This window comes from Triturus cristatus, chromosome 3_2 (assembly GCF_964204655.1).
Source record: "Triturus cristatus chromosome 3_2, aTriCri1.1, whole genome shotgun sequence".
NCBI classification, from domain to species: domain Eukaryota; kingdom Metazoa; phylum Chordata; class Amphibia; order Caudata; family Salamandridae; genus Triturus; species Triturus cristatus.
Genome location: NC_140584.1, coordinates 1077372591 through 1077391691, shown reverse-complemented (window position 1 = coordinate 1077391691; position 19101 = coordinate 1077372591). Strand labels below are relative to the sequence as shown.

Below are 19101 nucleotides of genomic sequence, written 5' to 3'. Positions count from 1 at the left end.
CAGGGGGTGGGGGTTCCCTCTGGATAAAATAAAATAAAACACAAAGAGAGGCTTTTTAGGACAACCTATCCATGAGCGCAGGGTCTTGAGGGATTTAGGAGTGGGGATTGTAATAAACACTCGGTTTCACCACCACCAGTGGTCAAGGATTGCTCAAGGATGCAGTATCGACCTATTCAAAGAAACACAAGCTGCTGCTCTTCCTCAAAGCACCTTCAACCCCCTCACTTCTCCACCTCAGACGCCCTTGCGTCTGATGAGCCCTATAAAACAGTCCCTTGAGGCAGCCACAAACATCAGTAAGCCACACTCCTCTAGGAATGTGGCTGGGAGTCTCATGTTGCCGGGTGGGGTCCGGCTCCCTTCTTGGTGTTTTGTCACAAAGTCTCTGGAGTCTTCCCTACTGGGTCCACAAAGTTTACCTCTGTCTTTTTACCAGTTTCGGGGTTGGTCATACAGTGGATACCCGTGCTCCTCTGGTCATATATCCTAAAGTACTCCTCCATACTCAAGATGACGTACTCCTGATGAGGAAAGCCGGATAAGAAGTCCTTTGTGGGGACTTTGGGGCTACCGATTGGCTCATGTGACACTGTCATGCAGGACGGCTGAGACTCCAGGAAGCTGAGTTGTTTGAAGGCATCGTCCAGCTCACCCACAACCACATCTATGGGAGACTGTAAATAGAGGAGAGGAGAGAGATAAGGGGGGAATACATCCTCACTCTCTTTCCTACCCTCGACCTGACCAGGCAAGTCGTGACTGTAATGTATAGCAACAATGGTTATTTGTATTATTTTTAACCTTGATGAAGTCGTAGGGATACTTGCTTGAGACGACAAAACACGTGTTGGCTAAAGGAGGTCTAAAAAAAAAAGAAAAAGCCAGAAAATAAATCCATCAATCAAGACAAGAATATTTCTGCGTTCAGTGCACTGTATAATCTGAATGAATCTGCTTATATGAACTGCGTGTGCCTTATGAGGTTAACCGTCCATATCTTCACAATTGTAATGCCACAGAGATTGTGCTATCTCCTACTTGTTGCCACTTTTTAAAAACCTACAACACGATGAAGAAAGGTGAAACTGGTTTAATGAGTCCAGAACAACAACCCCTGAAGTCCTCCTCCTTTAGCAACTCTCGGCTGTCTGTGTCTGGAACCCATACTGGAGAATCAAGTGGAGATAGCAACCAGATGCTGTAAGGTTGCTAGGATGCAACAGTCTGCATGCCAACTATTCCAGAACAACTTTGTATAAAAAAACTGAACACTAATTACTATTTCCTATACGCCTAAAAAAATGCACAACATTTTTAATCTACTCTTAAAATATTTCAGGCATAAGTAGGTTGATATGTGTGATGCATGCCTGTAAAAGACACTCAGGTCGGGTCTGCAAACAAGTCACAGACCCATGGGTCCCCCGGTACACACTCAAGGTACCGGAGCTTTTGGCCAGACTGTTGTTTATATGGTTACAGACCACGCTTTTCTCCAGTATGACATCTGCCACCATTTCTATTTCAGGCTTCGACTGTGTTTGCTTGGCATTCATACTTTCTTCTTCCGAGAATTCGTTGCAGGAAGTGGTGCTGGGTACTAGTGGAGGACTAGTATTCTTAGTTAACAACAAAATTAACATGACTGTTACTATAACATTTAAATCAAATCACATATTCATTGTCTAAACTAATTATTATCTTTGTATACTAGACATTTATTTCCACTACCGCAAATGAAGAACAAAACAAAATACGACTCAGCATTAGAAGAACTAGATTTGGTTTTTTGAAAAATATGCCAAGTCATACATCATTCTAAGTTGTGTTTTCAATCACAACCTCATACCCCAATCTTTAAGAGGTATTTTACCAGAAGTTACCCAGACACAGTTTATAATAGTTAACTACCCTGAGTAACATCTCTTGGAAAGAATAAAGCTCACACCCACAGAAAGATGTACACCTTTAATATTTTACATGATTAAGCTATTGTATATTAAATTGCAAAATTGCAAACGATCAACAAGATAAAACTACATTTGAAGGACCAAAGTACGAAATACTATTCATTCAACCACAATTCAAACTACCATAAGTGCATTCAATTTAAAATCATACAAAGGTGACATTTTAATCATGACTAAGATAATACTTGTATGTCTCCAAATAATGACTGTATATCAACAAAAAGTAATAAGTGGAAAGGAGAACTCAAGTCCAAGGTCTCATTGTTGATAACGGAAAACTTATGGAGTCAAGAATAACAACTGACTGTGAAGAAAGAGCAAATTATAAAGAATGGCTACAAGACTAGGAACTGTTGATGGAACCAATTGAATTGTTTTTGCAACCAAACTAAAAAATAAAAATAGGAATTCCAGTCACAAATTTCACAACACATAATTGAAAAAGGGAAGTTTCAGAAGGAACTCTGTTGTCTTCAAAAAAATCCCCATTCAAATGAATGTGATAATCAGAGCAGACACAAAAAGTCTCAAAAGAGGGATAAGAAAAAGGAAATTAAAAAAAAGACAAAGTTTGTATCCAACCATTTGAGGAAATTAAATCAAAGTCTTTCTGGTCTTTGGTAGTATACAGAAAAATGGCACAAAGGGTACCCAATGACTATTTTATTCTCAACACTATTTGGATACTCCATATAAAGAACCTGTATAGAAGCAACATTGCAAATCTAAAAGTGAACATTTCCAAACCATCCTTCAAAATAACTCAGGGTCAAATGACCTGCTTGATTGAAAATGTCCCCCTCCAAGAGCACCAAGCCCAAATGGTAGACCAATCAATCTAGTTAAGTTCAATATATCTTTATGGAGTCACCCATTGACTTGATTGTTTTCAAACATAATACAAACTGGAAATGGATCCTTTATCAAGGAAAGGATTCATAATATATCTCATCTATAAAAGGGGGAAAAAAGACCCCACCAAAATTATATAGAATAATTGCCCTCCTAGATTTTGAAGGAAAACTATTCACAAAAAACTGCCTATTGAACAGTTTAACATCTTAGGCAAATGTAAAGGACGTGATGCAATTAAATAAAATCAGATATTGATCAGGCTGTTTCACCTTTGATAGCTCTTACACTCCTAGCAAAAAGCAATTAGTAAAAAGAAAATGTCATGCACTTTTTACATAGACTACTGCACAGAATATAATAAAATAAATTGTGAACAACTGTGGAACAAACTGTCAAAGAGGGGAATAGATCACCCATTGTTACTCATTAAACAACATTAGGATAATTATCTGGTGGTCAAACCAATAGAAATGTTTTATCATCCAAGATGCCAACTGTAAATTAATTGAGGCAGGGTTGTCCCTTCTTCTATAGTGATTATACATCTCTGGTCTACTAATTTACCAAGACCATGCTGAAGTATAAACACTTAATCTAGGTACCCAAAGGATAACGTACTTGGTTTGTATCGACAGTGTAGATATTCTCCAACAAACTATACAAGGATTGCAATATCACTTAGCCCAGCTAAACAAGTTTAATCTTGATGACATATTTTTGGGCAACTAGTCAAAAATAAAGATAGTGACTTTTAAAGAAAGTTAAAATGAACATCATGGAAACTCTCTTGGAAGATTTAATTTTTTTTAAATAAAACGTCTACGTAGGCATTTCAACTGATTAAACCAATCATATTCTTGCTAGGAAACAGAACTCAAACGCAATAATTAACTCAATAAGGTGGTTCATAAATTTCCATTTTGGAAGAACAGTTAAACTTCACTAAAAGTGCCAACCATGGAACAAATACCTTTGTTCCTTTACACATCAACAATACTCAGTACCAAAGGATAGTTGAATTAAACGAAATATATACGGAAAGCATTAGACAACTATGAAGCCTGTGACCATCATATAAAATCAAAACTAGGACTAAGTATAAAAACATTTATTACATCTCATATAACTGTTATGATAAATTATGTTTGTAATTGCACCAAATCAAACATGATCGCACTAAAGCACTTATTCTGTGGAGAACCAAAATGAACTCCTGCAAAAGTTGGAACTAAATGTGTGAACAGCTAAAATGAACTCGTACAAAAGTTGGAACTAAATCCAGTAAATATTAATAAAGCAATTAGGGAACACAATCTATCTCAATTAAAAATGCTGGCTTCAAAGTCATCTGAATCGCAGAAACAGTTATTAAACAAAATCCTGAAATATAATAATCAAGAGAAGATCTTTTTACCCTGACAGAGCATATTAAAACTCAAATTTTATGTATAATTCCTGCTTATCTTTAGAACAGGATAATGGTGATTCAAATCTAGAAGCCATACAAAAAAGTGCAATATCTGAGTTTTTGTCTTCTTTATTTTCACCTGCTTGAGTTTGTGGCAGCATACACACCTAGACTTAAAGGCATGAGTGGATGTGACTGTGTGGCTACAAAGCTGAAACTCTGGACCTCATTATTTGTGTCTGTCCAAAACTGTCAACTTAAAGGAAACTTCACCTATACGCCTCCTTTGGAAAAGCGAAAATCAGAACAATTAAGGAGATGATTAACCATTGTTTTTTGACACAACCCCCCATTTCCATTTGCAAATTAATGACATTATTCGATCTTGTTTATCTCATGTTACAGAAACAAGCCAATTGGTCAGATTGTATGACTGCAATTTAAGACTGTAAAAAAAAGAATAAGAATGCTTTAAGCAATTTTAGGAAATGTTTCAATGACCGCTTTTATCTCTGCTATATATTTTTTTTAATTATGTGATTGATGCAATAAAATGGGTACCTACCTATGGAGAAACTGTTGTAAAACAATCAACTTCAGCACAATTTTGCTATAACTTGACTAAAATTCCTACACTACTACAGACAGTTCATAAAATCTGGCTACACAAATCTGTGCAACCTTTTATTTTTTTTAATGCACATGACATCCCTTCTCTTAATTTGTTCTTACTTCCCTTTCACGTAGAGTCTTATTCATATATTGTGGCCTCCGTGGCAAAAGAATCAAATATTATATGGACATAGACAGCAAAGTCATTCATATCTTGAGAGCTGATATGGCAATGCTACTGGACAGTTTGAGAGCTTTCGGAATCAAACATTGGACAGGGTACTGCAATCATACTTAGTACTCAGACAGTTATAGTGATTATAATATAACAAGCTTTATCAATTTACATACTGAATGCTTCTGTTACCTGGGCAACAAGATCAGCAATAAGACTCCTATAATGAACATTAGTTATTACTCAAACATCATCATTACACATATTCCTGAACCACAAGTATGTTGTCTAAAACAACAGCATGAGAGTTTCTGAAAATACAAACATAATACCAAACAGCTAGATAATTTTCGTTATGGGTACATAAGACTGATTCCTATGTACAAACGTTATATTTTTACTGAAAAGTACAGTGTTTTGTATTGTTATATCAGATTTTAATTTTAAGGGTGTCACAAACATCAGCTTTTCATTTTCTTTAAGGGATCACATGTACTACATTCTCAAATGTACAGACTCTGCAGTTCATACCTATTTATCGTCATCATCAACTACTGGAGATGTCTTTAAAAAGGAATAACCTTTCTCCACCATTAGGCAAGGAATAGCTAGAAAGGCAAGAGATGGCTAGAATTGTGTCAAAAACACCTACAGCATGTAAAGGATGGGCACCATTTTACCAAGGTCGTGATTATGCATCTTATACCCACAATTGTATGAGAGTGTCCACATTAAAACAAAGTTGGCTCCCCTTTTTTTCATAGAAAACATGAATTCTGCCAGTAGGCCACAAGTAAAGCAGGGATAGCAATAGGTTTGTTAAAAATGCACAGATTAATTGAATGCTATCTCCGTTATACCAACACCAAGAATATGCCAGACAAGCACACAATATATCAAGCATGGACTTCTAGTATACAATATCTAGGTGGACGTTTGTCAAGAAGCCTCATGATATATCTAAGGTGGGCCCGCACTATTCCAGGGATAGCTAGATGTAGGGCAGTGTAATTTAGAGCTCCACTTGTCTACATGCAATTAATATATCCAACGTGTGTTCAACAGTATTATTATGCATGCCATATGTTAAGCACGTTCATTAAGTTAGAATAGGCTTAATATTATTTGTATTTGACCTATAGGTAGCTGCAGCCTATTAGAATTTGGCCTCAGACATGTACACTGAGATGATAGGAGAGGTCCTCCTACACCAGGCACACCAGACTGATGTTACATCCAAGGACGTGCAGCTGTGTACCCCATTGTTAAGAGTTGGGAAAATAGGAAGTCTGTCTGCACTCAGGGAACAATGATTCCTGATTGGCCTGCTTGGTGGGAATTGATATCTAGTCTTCTAGACATTTCTTTCATACTCAGTTTTACTGAAGGACAAGTGGTTCTGGATGTTTTTGATAGACAGAGACCTGGGGTTTGGGAATGAAATGAATGGCCGTCCGCTCTTACTCTCTTGACAGGGGACGGAAGCCAGATTAAAGGCGGCTAAGCGCAGGGGTCATAACAGTAGATAGAGGGATAGCAGATGAGACAGAATGGGAGCCCACTGGGAATGTAAGATTTTATGGGCGGTACACAAGGCCTTAAAGTGCACATGCTTCTCAACGGGGAACCAATGCAGTTTTTGAATGAGGCAGGCGACAGGGCAGTATTTCGGAAGAGTGAACAACAGCCTAGCCACATAGCACAATAGTCTGGGTGCCATCAAACCCACGCACAACATGTGAGACATATGTGAGTTATTTTAAACTCAACATCACATCTCAAATTAATGCAGTAAACAAGGGAGTGAACTTTTAACGCAGTTGATAAAGGAGTGAACCTACAAGTGCGTCCTTTATGCTAACTCCTTCTACTGAAGTCAACGCCAGACTGGAGCTACCATGAGCTTTGCTAATGGTTTGCCCAAGGTATTGCACAGTTGATATTGGTCCACCAGGAAAACATCACCACACCTCCAAGACAGCCACAAAGTCTCTAAATCCACAGAGACATGCACATGTCAAGACAGTCTTCAATGCACTTCATTGGCTTAGTCTTTATATGAGCACTCTAAAGTGACAAAGGTAAAATATTTGTGCTCCTAAAATCGGCATGAATTTATAAATAAAGGAATAAATATAAAAAATCGTAAATGTTCAGCAGGAACATACTGCCCAGGTTGGGAATATCATCCTATTCTGAAATGTAACCAAGTTTTCTTGTCCTAGAGGTCAGTCAATCTTCCATAATAAATATATATATAAATGATTCAGTGCTGAAATATATCTCCCACGCTTGGCCAGACTCTTCCTGCCCGCATTATCCACCACAGGACTACCGCGACCAAGGGGCTCTGCGGCAGGAGCCGCGTTGTGAGAGCGCGCCATCTGGCGCATAAAACTCGCCACCACCTCCTGCAGCGCGGGACGCTCGCGAGCTGGCCCGTTCTTGCCCGTCGAAGACCGTCGAAGACTGGACTGGGCCCACCCTCTGACGACCATCACAAGAGAGGGGGTACTGAACACCAGCCAGTAAAGGTACTGTCTATCACTTACGACAGCCCACTGTATAATCTATAATGGACAAATGTCCCAGACGCAAGGAGGCTCGCTCTTCCTTAGGGGGAGTGGGAAGTCTAGCGGGGACATTGGATGCCTTTTTGACACAAGCAGAATCTGTTCTAATTCATGAAATTCAAATCACGGAAAAAAGACTATCACTGGATACTTTGGCGAATCATAAGATGTCATCACTGGGGGAGATAAGAGGGGCTAAATCACCTGTTAGTGCACATATAGACCCGGTACATTTTCAAATTGAGCCTGCCCCCAAAGATAGTTGTGAAGGGGGGGCGGTTGTTCTGTCTGATGGAGTTAAAACGCATATCCCTGGAGATATTGTAGAAACGGGGAAGGCGATGTGGATGGGAGAAGACGTTATGCCAGCTCAAGAGTCGTCCACACCCCCAGAGCTTTTATGTACTGGTTCTCTAGTTCCCCCGCTTTCTCCTGAAGTACTGGAGCAACAGGGTCCCAGGTTAAGAGAAATGGCGACAAGATCTAAGAAGCACTCAAGAGCTAGCCCAAGAGGGAGAAGGGCGGGCCTGGGATCAATAACCAACAACGAACCACCAGCCAAACAACCGAGGAATGTTGCCCCACAAAGACCAAAGCAGAAGTCCAAGCAAGTTAAACCCAAATTTCTCCAAGAGGATCTTACGGACATGGAAATGCAATCTAGGCATCAGGGCCCTGACCGGAGTTTCTTGGACTCGGGTTGCAGCATTGACTACTGGAGAAAATTAGAGTCATTGGTGACAGTTCTGTTGGATCCCCTAATCTGTCAATGAAGGTTGATTGAAGAGAAAATTGAAGCGCTTGTTCAGTTGAATAGGGAGTCTGCAAATTCAGCCAAATTGGGGGAGTGTTGTTGTAACCACCGTGCAGCGACCGTAACATTGGTGGATCAGGGGGCAGTGGGAGGGATGGAACTAGGGATAAGGTCCACAAACCCAGCACCCCCAACTGGCCCTTATCCTAAGCCGTCCCAGAGACCTGGGAGGGGTAAGGAAAAAGTAAATAATTTCTCTCAACTAAATATTGCTGGTGCAATCTGAGCCTAATCGGATCTCAACGGACAGGGAGGTAGGACAAGTTGCTGCAGAGTTGGTGAGAAGGCAGCACAATCCACCAAGGGACCCTGAAACCCAACCCCCGAGGGGATGGGAAGCAAGGTTGTTGGTCCCTCATAGCGTAGAGCTCCCAGTTATAGATCTCCCACCGCCATGCTGTCCATACACAGTGGTACTGACAGGTGTTCCCGGGTGTGACAATACCCATGAGGAGACCACCCCCCAGTTGATTAATAAAGTGGCGCACTGGAAGTGCAAGTATGCTGGATTCAATATTGAAGAGCATCGGCATAACCTTATGGCGAGGCGAGTCGCCTGGATAGGGAAGTCAAGGAAAGGAAAGGAGCTATTGTCACATTTAGACACCCAACACTGGCCCAGGGTATCCTCTTGTATTCAACCGGTGTATTTGCCTTAGAGTCCACCATTAAACTTTTGCCCCTGGGATTCTTTTTTAGACCAGGGCCTAGTATAAATTATGTTCAATGCAATGCAGGAAAGGGGCAGGGATCTGATTGCGCTGCTGGGTTTGGGGTATCCTCGAATGCATTCGCTTCACTGAGGGATTTGAATGACATCGATTGACTCCCACACAGGGAGGGTCAGGGGGGAGTGAGCGAGAGGCAGTTGGTAAATCCCGGGGTGGCAGAGAGGAGTTTGGAATCCATCATAGAGATAATAATGCCACTCCCGGCTGTGCCCAGTGAAGTGGTTCTTGGGGAGACACACCTGGCGGAGGTATTTGCAAGCCCACAGAGTAGCAGTGGACCTACTGTTTTACACGCAGGGAGTAGTGGAGGAGACATAAAGGTAATTTCATGGAACATAGCGGGTTTATCAAGCAAATTTGGTGATGAGCAGTGGCTCACCTTTGTGAGGGAGTTCCATATAATTTCTCCAGGAGACATGGGAGACAAGTATGAATTTTTTTATTGAAGGTTATAAATCCTTCTTTTCCCCGGCAGGTAGATCAGTGTCAGGAAGAGCCAAGGGGGGTTTTATTATAAATTCAGAAGAGAGAGGCCCCTGAAGCTGCAACATGAAGTCTCCGTAGCACACCCTCCACCTAGTTTTACTCTGCCCGTACTATGCCTACCCCAAGAAAATGTTTCTGAAAGAGCTGTTAAGACAAACTAGATTCAGGCAGGCTCGGGTATCTTTGCTGTTTTTAAAAATGTAAACCGATATTTTTACTCTTTACTGTGTGACAAACTTTTTAAGAGCCGCTTTAAAGCTACGAATAACAAGGGGGGATTGAGTATATGAATGAGTTTTTTTTAAAGACTTTTCATTAATGATATTGTATTTTAGCATATTTTAGCTAATTGTACTCCTGTGAATCAATTTTAACAACTGTTATTTGTATGCTTTTATGGTTTGTCTATCAAATCGAATAAAGTTGATTATTATTATTATTATTATATTTCCCAAAAGGCTTGCCAACCACTTGCAAACCCCAAAACATTTTCACTACAGGAGAAGTTGCATTTTATGATGGAAACACATCAGACATTGCTTGTGATAGGTTGATAAGAGAAGACAATGATTTATAGACTAACTTGGGAAAGGCAGTCAAGGTTTATGTAACTGCAGTGTCCAAGGAGTTACCTTCAAACAAACGTATAAACTTACTCCTGAGGTTGCATAGCCATTTTTTGTTATAGAATCCCCAAATTTGTAATAAGCATAAACATGAACTCAGAAAGCACTGCTAGTCAATCTCAGTTCTAAAATGTCTGTTTCTATAAAATGGATCAACATGATCTGTTCCTATGCACATCAAGTTTGCTGAACTCACTGAATTAAAAAAATTATTACCAGATTGTGTAAAAAAGTATGAGTACAGAAATTTGCACCATTAAGGTAAAACCAGAGCAAATAGATGATCTCTTTCAACCTATAGACAGTGTGTAACTTATAAGCTAAAACCCTGAGGTTTTCATTAATAGCCTAACAAAAAGGCTTCTATGTTAAAATGATGAAGGTTTTCAGGCAGTGTAAGGCAACTAACAACATCTAAATAAGTCTTCAATCCTTCTTTTTGATAAGTCATATTTGCATGTTGATCTATCGAATTGCTTTGAGTCAGTATACATTTATACAAGAGGATCCAAACATTCCTTTGATGGCAAGACATTTAAGAGCACACTCGCTAATTCCTATGCACAATATCATGTAGACCAAAAAGGCAAAAGTGATAAATATTCACCTGTCTGTGAACTTAAACCTCTAATACTTGGTAACCATTTGTTTGAAATATTTAATATAATATATTTTTTCAAACTTTGCTTTCTTATATTTGTTTCAAAAACACTAACAAATTACGCACAGTGATGTGGATCAACTTCTGCTTGAGATGATGGGGGTATTTCCTTCTATCTGGTTACAGGCAGCTAAAATACCAATTTTAATGAAAGTACTTACTTGGTTGGTCGATAATCTGGGATTGATCTGTCCAATGAAATCTTCTCACTGAGGTAGGTATTGTAGCCATATTTCTCATGTGGCCCTTTTGCTTTTTCTGCCTCTTCGGGGGAAAGTGTGGCTGGGAGTCCCCCTTTACCCCGGCCACCATATCCTTCAATGAGTCCCAAAGACTTTGATAGACCTTAGATGAAAGAAAAAGGCATTCATAAATCTCCAACCCAAAACAAAAACCTTTAAAAATGACTAGTCTCCATTTATTTATATAATTAGCAGTTTGGCATCTAAGCTGGAGCAGGTACACATACATTACATAAAGAAGGTCATAGAAATGATCAGCTTGGTACATTTTCTTTCGCAAAGCTTCTCATGTTATGCTCACTTCACTTTAAATGTGTTTCTTCAAATGGTAAGCACTAGAAAACAACATTTCAAACTCCTATTAACCATGTTTTCAGTAACCTCTCCAACATTGATTCCAATATCTAAAGAAAGTACAATATGTGAATTCGAAGAGTGAAGTGACTGGAAGACTATCAATCAACAGGGACAAAGAAATAAACTCTAGTATTTAACAAGCATTGGCATAGCCAATAGGTCTCGCCTTTGGGACCTTATAAGTGTTTAGGTATCCAGCACAATATCCTTTGTGCAACAACATCAAGTGTTGCATGACTAAACACTTATAAGGTCCCAAAGGCGAGACCTATTGGCTATGCCAATGCTTGTTTTGAGTGAGTGGCTCATGCAGGTATGCCACTGTGAGGTAGAGATGCTGCGAGTGCTTTTACAGGAGCCCCTGTATCTTGGGTCTGGTGTAATACTTCTAGCCCTTATTCCTGTCTTTTTGCACCCAATGCATCCTTAAATGTCCCATGTACAGCCGGGGTATTCACACCTATTACCCCTGCCCTCCAGTGACCCTTTACCTGTCACGTGTGGTGGTGGTGGTGGTGGACGTGGTGGTGGACATGGTGGTGGATGTGGTGGTGGTGGTGGATGTGATGGTGGTGGACATGGTGGTGGTGGAGGATGTGGTGGTGGTGGTTGTGGTGGTGGTGGTGGACGTGGTGGTGGTGGACGTGGTGGTGGTGGTGGAGGACGTAGTGGTGGTGGATGTGGTGGTAGTGGTAGCTGTGGGGGTGGTGGTGGACATTGTAGTTGTGGTGGACATGGTGGTGGATGTGTACGTTGTGGTGGTGGATGTGGTGAGGGACGTGGTGGTGGTGGACATGTGGTGGTAGATGTGGTGGACATGGTGGTGGTGGACGTGTTGGTGGTGGTCATGGTGGTGGTGGTGGATGTGATGGTGGTGAACATGGTGGTGGACATGGTGGTGGTGGTGGATGTGGTGGTGATGGTGGATGTGGTGGTGGATGTGGTTGTGCTGGATGTGATGGTGGTGGTGGATGTGGTAGTGGTAGATGTGGTGGTGGTGGTGGTGGACGTGGTGGTGGTGGTGGACATGGTGGTGGTGGTGGTGGACATGTTGGTGGAAGTGGTGGTGGAGGTGCGGGTGGTGGATGTGATGGTGGTGGACATGGTGGTGGATGTGGTAGTGGTGGACATGGTGGTGGTGGATGTGGTGATGGATGAGGTGGTGGATGTGGTGGATGTGGTGTTGGTGGACGTGGTGGACTTGGTGGTGGTGGTCATGGTGGTGAACATGGTGGTGGTGGTGGACGTGGTGGACTTGGTGGTGGTGGTCGTGGTGGTGAACATGGTGGTGGTGGTGGATATGGTGGTGGTGGACGTGGTGGTGGATGTGGTGGTGGGCGTGGTGGTGGACATGGTGGTGGTGGTGGATGTGGTGTGTGGTGGACATAGTGGGGGTGGATGTGGTGGTGGACGTGGTGGTGGTGGACGTGGTGGAGGTGGTGGTGGATGTGGTGGTGGATGTAGTGGTGGTAGATGTGGTGGTGGTGGATGTGGTGGTGGATGTGGTGGTGGACACGGTGGTGGTGCTGGTTGTGGATGTGGTGGTGGATGTGGTGGTGGATGTGGTGGTGATGGACGTGGTGGTGGTGGACATGGTGGTGGTGGACGTGGTGGTGGATGTGGTGGTGGGGGATGTGGTAGTGGATGTGGTGATGGATGTGGTGGTGGTGGACGTGGTGGTGGTGGACGTGGTGGTGGACATGGTGGTGGATGTGGTGGTGGTGGTGGATGTGATGGTGGTGGACATGGTGGTGGTGGAGGATGTGGTGGTGGTGGTTGTGGTGGTGGTGGTGGACGTGGTGGTGGTGGACGTGGTGGTGGTGGTGGAGGACGTAGTGGTGGTGGATGTGGTGGTAGTGGTAGCTGTGGGGGTGGTGGTGGACATTGTAGTTGTGGTGGACATGGTGGTGGATGTGTACGTTGTGGTGGTGGATGTGGTGAGGGACGTGGTGGTGGTGGACATGTGGTGGTAGATGTGGTGGACATGGTGGTGGTGGACGTGTTGGTGGTGGTCATGGTGGTGGTGGTGGATGTGATGGTGGTGAACATGGTGGTGGACATGGTGGTGGTGGTGGATGTGGTGGTGATGGTGGATGTGGTGGTGGATGTGGTTGTGCTGGATGTGATGGTGGTGGTGGATGTGGTAGTGGTAGATGTGGTGGTGGTGGTGGTGGACGTGGTGGTGGTGGTGGACATGGTGGTGGTGGTGGTGGACATGTTGGTGGAAGTGGTGGTGGAGGTGCGGGTGGTGGATGTGATGGTGGTGGACATGGTGGTGGATGTGGTAGTGGTGGACATGGTGGTGGTGGATGTGGTGATGGATGAGGTGGTGGATGTGGTGGATGTGGTGTTGGTGGACGTGGTGGACTTGGTGGTGGTGGTCATGGTGGTGAACATGGTGGTGGTGGTGGACGTGGTGGACTTGGTGGTGGTGGTCGTGGTGGTGAACATGGTGGTGGTGGTGGATATGGTGGTGGTGGACGTGGTGGTGGATGTGGTGGTGGGCGTGGTGGTGGACATGGTGGTGGTGGTGGATGTGGTGTGTGGTGGACATAGTGGGGGTGGATGTGGTGGTGGACGTGGTGGTGGTGGACGTGGTGGAGGTGGTGGTGGATGTGGTGGTGGATGTAGTGGTGGTAGATGTGGTGGTGGTGGATGTGGTGGTGGATGTGGTGGTGGACACGGTGGTGGTGCTGGTTGTGGATGTGGTGGTGGATGTGGTGGTGGATGTGGTGGTGATGGACGTGGTGGTGGTGGACATGGTGGTGGTGGACGTGGTGGTGGATGTGGTGGTGGGGGATGTGGTAGTGGATGTGGTGATGGATGTGGTGGTGGTGGACGTGGTGGTGGTGGACGTGGTGGCAGATGTGGTGGTGGTGGACATGTTGGCGGTGGACATGGTGGTGGACGTGGTGGTGGTGGATGTTGTGGTGGTGGATGTGGGGGTGGACATGGTGGTGGTGGTGGTAGATGTGGAGGTGATGGTGGACATGGTGGTGGACATGGTGGTGGTGGACGTGGTGGTGGACATGGTGGTGGTGGACATGGTGGTGGTGGACGTGGTGGTGGGCATGGTGGTGGTGGACATGGTGGTGGTGGACGTGGTGGTGGCAGATATGGTGGTGGACGTGGTAGACATGGTGGTGGATGTGGTGGTGGTGGACGTGGTGGTGGTGGACGTGGTTGTGGATGTGGTGGTGGGTGTGGTGGTGGTGGATGTGGTGGTGGTGGACATGGTGGTGGTGGTGGTGGTGGTGGACTTGGTGGTGGACGTGGTGGTGGTGGTGGATGTGGTGGTGGTGGACATGGTGGTGGTGGACGTGGTGGTGGACGTGGTGGTGGTGGACGTGGTGGTGGTGGAGGACATGGTGGTGGTGGTGGTGGTGGTGGACATGTTGGTGGATGTGGTGTGGTGGATGTGGTGGTGGTGGACGTGGTGGTGGGGCTGGTGGTGGTAGTGGACGTGGTGGTGGACGTGGTGGTGGTGGATGTGGTGCTGGTGGTTGTGGTAGACATGGTGATGGTGGTGGAGGTGGTTGTGGTGGACGTGGTGGTGGTGGTGGACGTGGTGGTGGTGGAACGTGGTGGTGGACATGGTGGTGGTAGATGTGGTATTGGTGGACCTGGTGGTGGTGGACATGGTGGTGGTGGTGCTGGTGGTGGAGGTGGATGTCGTGGTGGATGTCGTGGTGGCCATGGTGGCAGTGCTGGTGGTGGACATGGTGGTGGTCGACGTGGTGGTGGATGTGGTGGTGGTGGATGTGGACGTGGTGGTGATGGTGGATGTGGTGGTGGACACGGTGGTGGTGGACATGGTGGTGGTGGTGGACACAATGGACGTGGTGCTGGTGGTGGATGTGGTGGTGGACATGGTGGTGGACGTGGTGGTGGTGGACGTGGTGGTGGATGTGGTGGTGGACATGGTGGTGGTGGTGGACGTGGTGGTGGTGGATGTGGTGGTGGACATGGTAGTGGTGCTGGTGGTGGTGTGGACGTGGTTGTGAACGTGGTGGTGGTGGACTTGGTCGTGGTGGACGTGGTGGTGGTGGTGGTGCGAGTGCAAGAGAGAGTGAGTGAGGGGGAATGAAAAAAATACACGGCCCATGCCAGATAAAGTACTGACACTGCTTGAGTTATTCAATGCACTTTATGCCCCACAGCTGGTAGTAGGAAAGTAACATGCAAACATAATGCAATGAATGTGATGGGACACTTTGGAGAGAGAGAAGTGCATGAGGGAAAACTTATAATGTGATATTTTAGGGCTCAGTAGTGTCTGCCTTATATTGAGGCTATTGTTAATTGTTGTTACAAAGGAAATTGTAAGATGAATTGCTGTCTCTGTGCGACCCGCGACAAGAAAGAGAGAAATGTGCCATTGGAAGAACGTCATTGTTTTTGCTTTCCATTAAAGAGGCTAATGAGGAAAAAAAGAAAGAGAGAGAGCGAGAGACAGAGTGCGAGCGAAAGAGAAAGTGAGTGAGGGGGGAATGAAAAATAAAACACTGCCCGCGCTGTGTTTAATGACTGTGAATGACTAATGCTGACACACAAACAAGCAGCAGCTGTTTTCAAGCACACTCGTGCTTGTGGTGGCATCCGCCTTGCGGGAGCGAGCAGCGGCCGATTAGCATGTGCACCTCTGCTAGCTCCTGCAAGGTGGATGCCACCACAAGCACGAGTGTGCTTGAAAAGGAGCAGATCGATTGCTAAAGGCCCTCCTAGGGCAGCGCATATGCGCTGCCTAGGCGAGACCTAAAAATGATGACTTTTTATTCCAGCAGTAACAGGAAAAATATTTAGCAAAGTTTCCCATAACACAACACATAACAGATGAGGGGTGTCGCTGCAATGCAGAGCTTTCAGCATCAATGTTGAGCTTCCATCAACGAAAGATATGAGGACCTTGATCGGAGATGCTCTGCGCCGCCAGCAATGCCTCAGTTCCGAAGATGCTATAGTGATGTGGTGTTTCTGTGCTGTGCCCAAATCACACAACAGCAGCGATGCATCAGTTCTGCTTTAGGATGCAGCCAAGGAGATGCAGCAGTTTGGCTAGAAGATGCAGGCTCAGCAGAGAAGATGCGTTAGTTCTGCTGGTAAGCACCTCAGGCCCACTTCCAAGGGTCCAGGACTAGGGTGGCACCAATTGGCAGGATAGACTCACAGACGGCAGAGTTCAGGTGCAGATACAAGGTTGTTGGAAGACTGTTATGTCCCTGATGCTACGGATCAGGAGGTCAGCACAGCAAAGCAGGAGACCAGCAAAGAAGCAGTCCAGCAGAGTGGCAGTCCTTACAGCAGTCTTTCTTCCTGGCAGAGTATCCACTGGTCCAGAAGTGTAGTGAAGTGGTGGTGTCTGAGGTCCAGTACTTATACCCAGTGGTGCCTTTGAAGTGGGGGAGACTTTTAAGACAAGCCTTTGATATGCACAAATGCCCCGCCCTGTCCCCCATCGTTCCAGACTAACTAAAGGGGATAGGCAGCCCTTTGTGTGGAGACAGAGCACAGCTGATTCAGGTGTGAGGCTGGGTCCAGCTCCTCCTTCCCATCTTCCCAGGATAGCCCACTCAGTCGCACCTAAGCTCCTATTGTGTGCAGTAGTCTTAGGGAATGCAAAAAGCCAAACTGCCAACTACACCCAGGCATGTGCCCAGAGACATTTTCAGGATTGTAATTTCAAATCTGATTTCACCATAAGTTTAGATGATTTATCATTTGGATTCCAGAGACACCAAATATGAGCCAATTATATATTCCCATTTGTAAAATACACGTATAAATGATAATAAGGCAATCCCAATGTTATCCTAGGGGAAATATAGGCCTTGCAATAGTGAAAAACTAATTTAAGAGTTTTTTACTACCAGGACATGCAAAACTTGAAAGTACATGCCATGCTTTTTTAAATACATTGCACCCTGCCCTTGGAGGGCCTACCTTAGATTTGGCCTGGCAAGAGATGTGGTCAACATGGCAGTTTAAAATGCACAGACATAGGCTCTGCAATGGCAGGTGTGAGACATGTTTAAAGGGCTACTTAAGTGGGTGGCACAATCAGTGCTGCAAGTCTACTAGTAGCATTTAATTTAGAGCCCTAGGCACAGGGCATGTGTAGTGCACTTTAATAGGGACCTATAAGTAAAAAGAAATTTCCAATTGTGGATAAGCCAATTATACCATGTTTTAGGGAATGAGCACAAGCACTTTATCCCTGGTTGGCAGTTGTATAGGGAGCAGAATCCTAAGGCCAGCAAAAACGTATTCAGCAAAAACGGGACGTCTGAAAGAAAAAAGTTAGGGGAAACAGCGCAAGGATGCTAGCTCTAACACAATGCTTTTTCGGTCTTCTTCTATTTAACTTTAACTTGCACCAAGATAGTGTGGTCAGTTCCATCTGTGCACAGTTGTTACTCTGCTCCCGTGTGTTACTCTTGAAAAGTCATCAGATTGAAGCATGTACATATAGCCTTGGCAAATCATATCTGATATATTACAACATATATACCAACAGAGCATACTATAATCACTAATTTGGATATTCATACAATGGAAGTGGATGATATATGCATTGGACTTTACTCTCACTTCATCACACAAAACTGAAATACGTAATACTTTTCGCACACTCGGCCCTAAGGTAATTGTAACTTGCACCTTTGCCATGCACTGCTTATTACCCCAAATATTATATCATTGATAATATCACTGCAACATTTGCAATGAAATTATTGATGGAAAACTGTTCATGAAGGGGGGCGCGACTTATAGTTTCCTTAGAGTGCGAGCAATAGTTACCTCGAGATAACTATAACTGGTGAACTTTGATGGTTTTTAGAGCTTAAAATGGTATGTTGTTATTGGACATTTCACCTAACTATACCCTTACTTTAACCTTCATTTTTTTCAGTGACCTTCTAGTTTCTTTTTACGTGAAGTCATATTTTATTACTATACGTAAATCCAACCACCCTCTGCGCATGCTGCTAACCCCCCGCATGCAGCCAAACCAATGCTGCGCACAGCCTTTGGCAATGCATGGTGGGGGCGTTACCAAAAAGGCCTGGCTTGTGACCTAGCCCTGTGGCCAAACCCCAAAGGCAACCAACTCCACACTGCGCAGGATGTTCGGTTGTGCATGGCAGGGATTTGGCCACAGGGCCTGGCCATGGCCAGGTTGTGCAGTTAACCATCCTCATGTAGCCAACCCCCCCAGAGGCAGCCTACCACATGCTGTGCAGTGCCTGCAGCCATGCGTGGTGGTGGGTTAGCTGCAGGCCATTCAGCCCCACGCTGTGCACAGCCTTCGGATGCCCGTGGTGGGGGGGTTGAGTCTTTGACACATGGAGGATTGGCTTTTGGTCCCTGAGGCCCCACATGGGCCTGGATTTCAGCTTTTATAAATGCCACTCTCACACTCTGTCCTTAGCTCCATTAGTTCATCAATTAAGGAAAATCTTTTGGGCATTTCACACTGTTCTTCTTTTAGTCCTGCTTCATTTCAACATCTACTAATTGCTACTAGCTGACCTTAAGTGGCCTCTATGATTAGAGAAGATGCTACAGGACCAGTTAAATATCTGCCTCT

The 19101-nt window shown here is 44.5% G+C and overlaps 1 protein-coding gene across 1 annotated transcript in view; it reads right to left on the bottom strand.

Moving 5' to 3' along the window:
• Nucleotides 1-19101, bottom strand: part of GALNT17 (polypeptide N-acetylgalactosaminyltransferase 17) — a 1717045-nt gene that overhangs the window by 1337835 nt on the left and 360109 nt on the right. The window contains exon 2 of the mRNA XM_085649814.1: nt 11076-11259. Within this exon, the coding sequence (XP_085505940.1) occupies nt 11076-11259 (184 nt within the window). The remainder of the gene's footprint in view (nt 1-11075; nt 11260-19101) is intronic.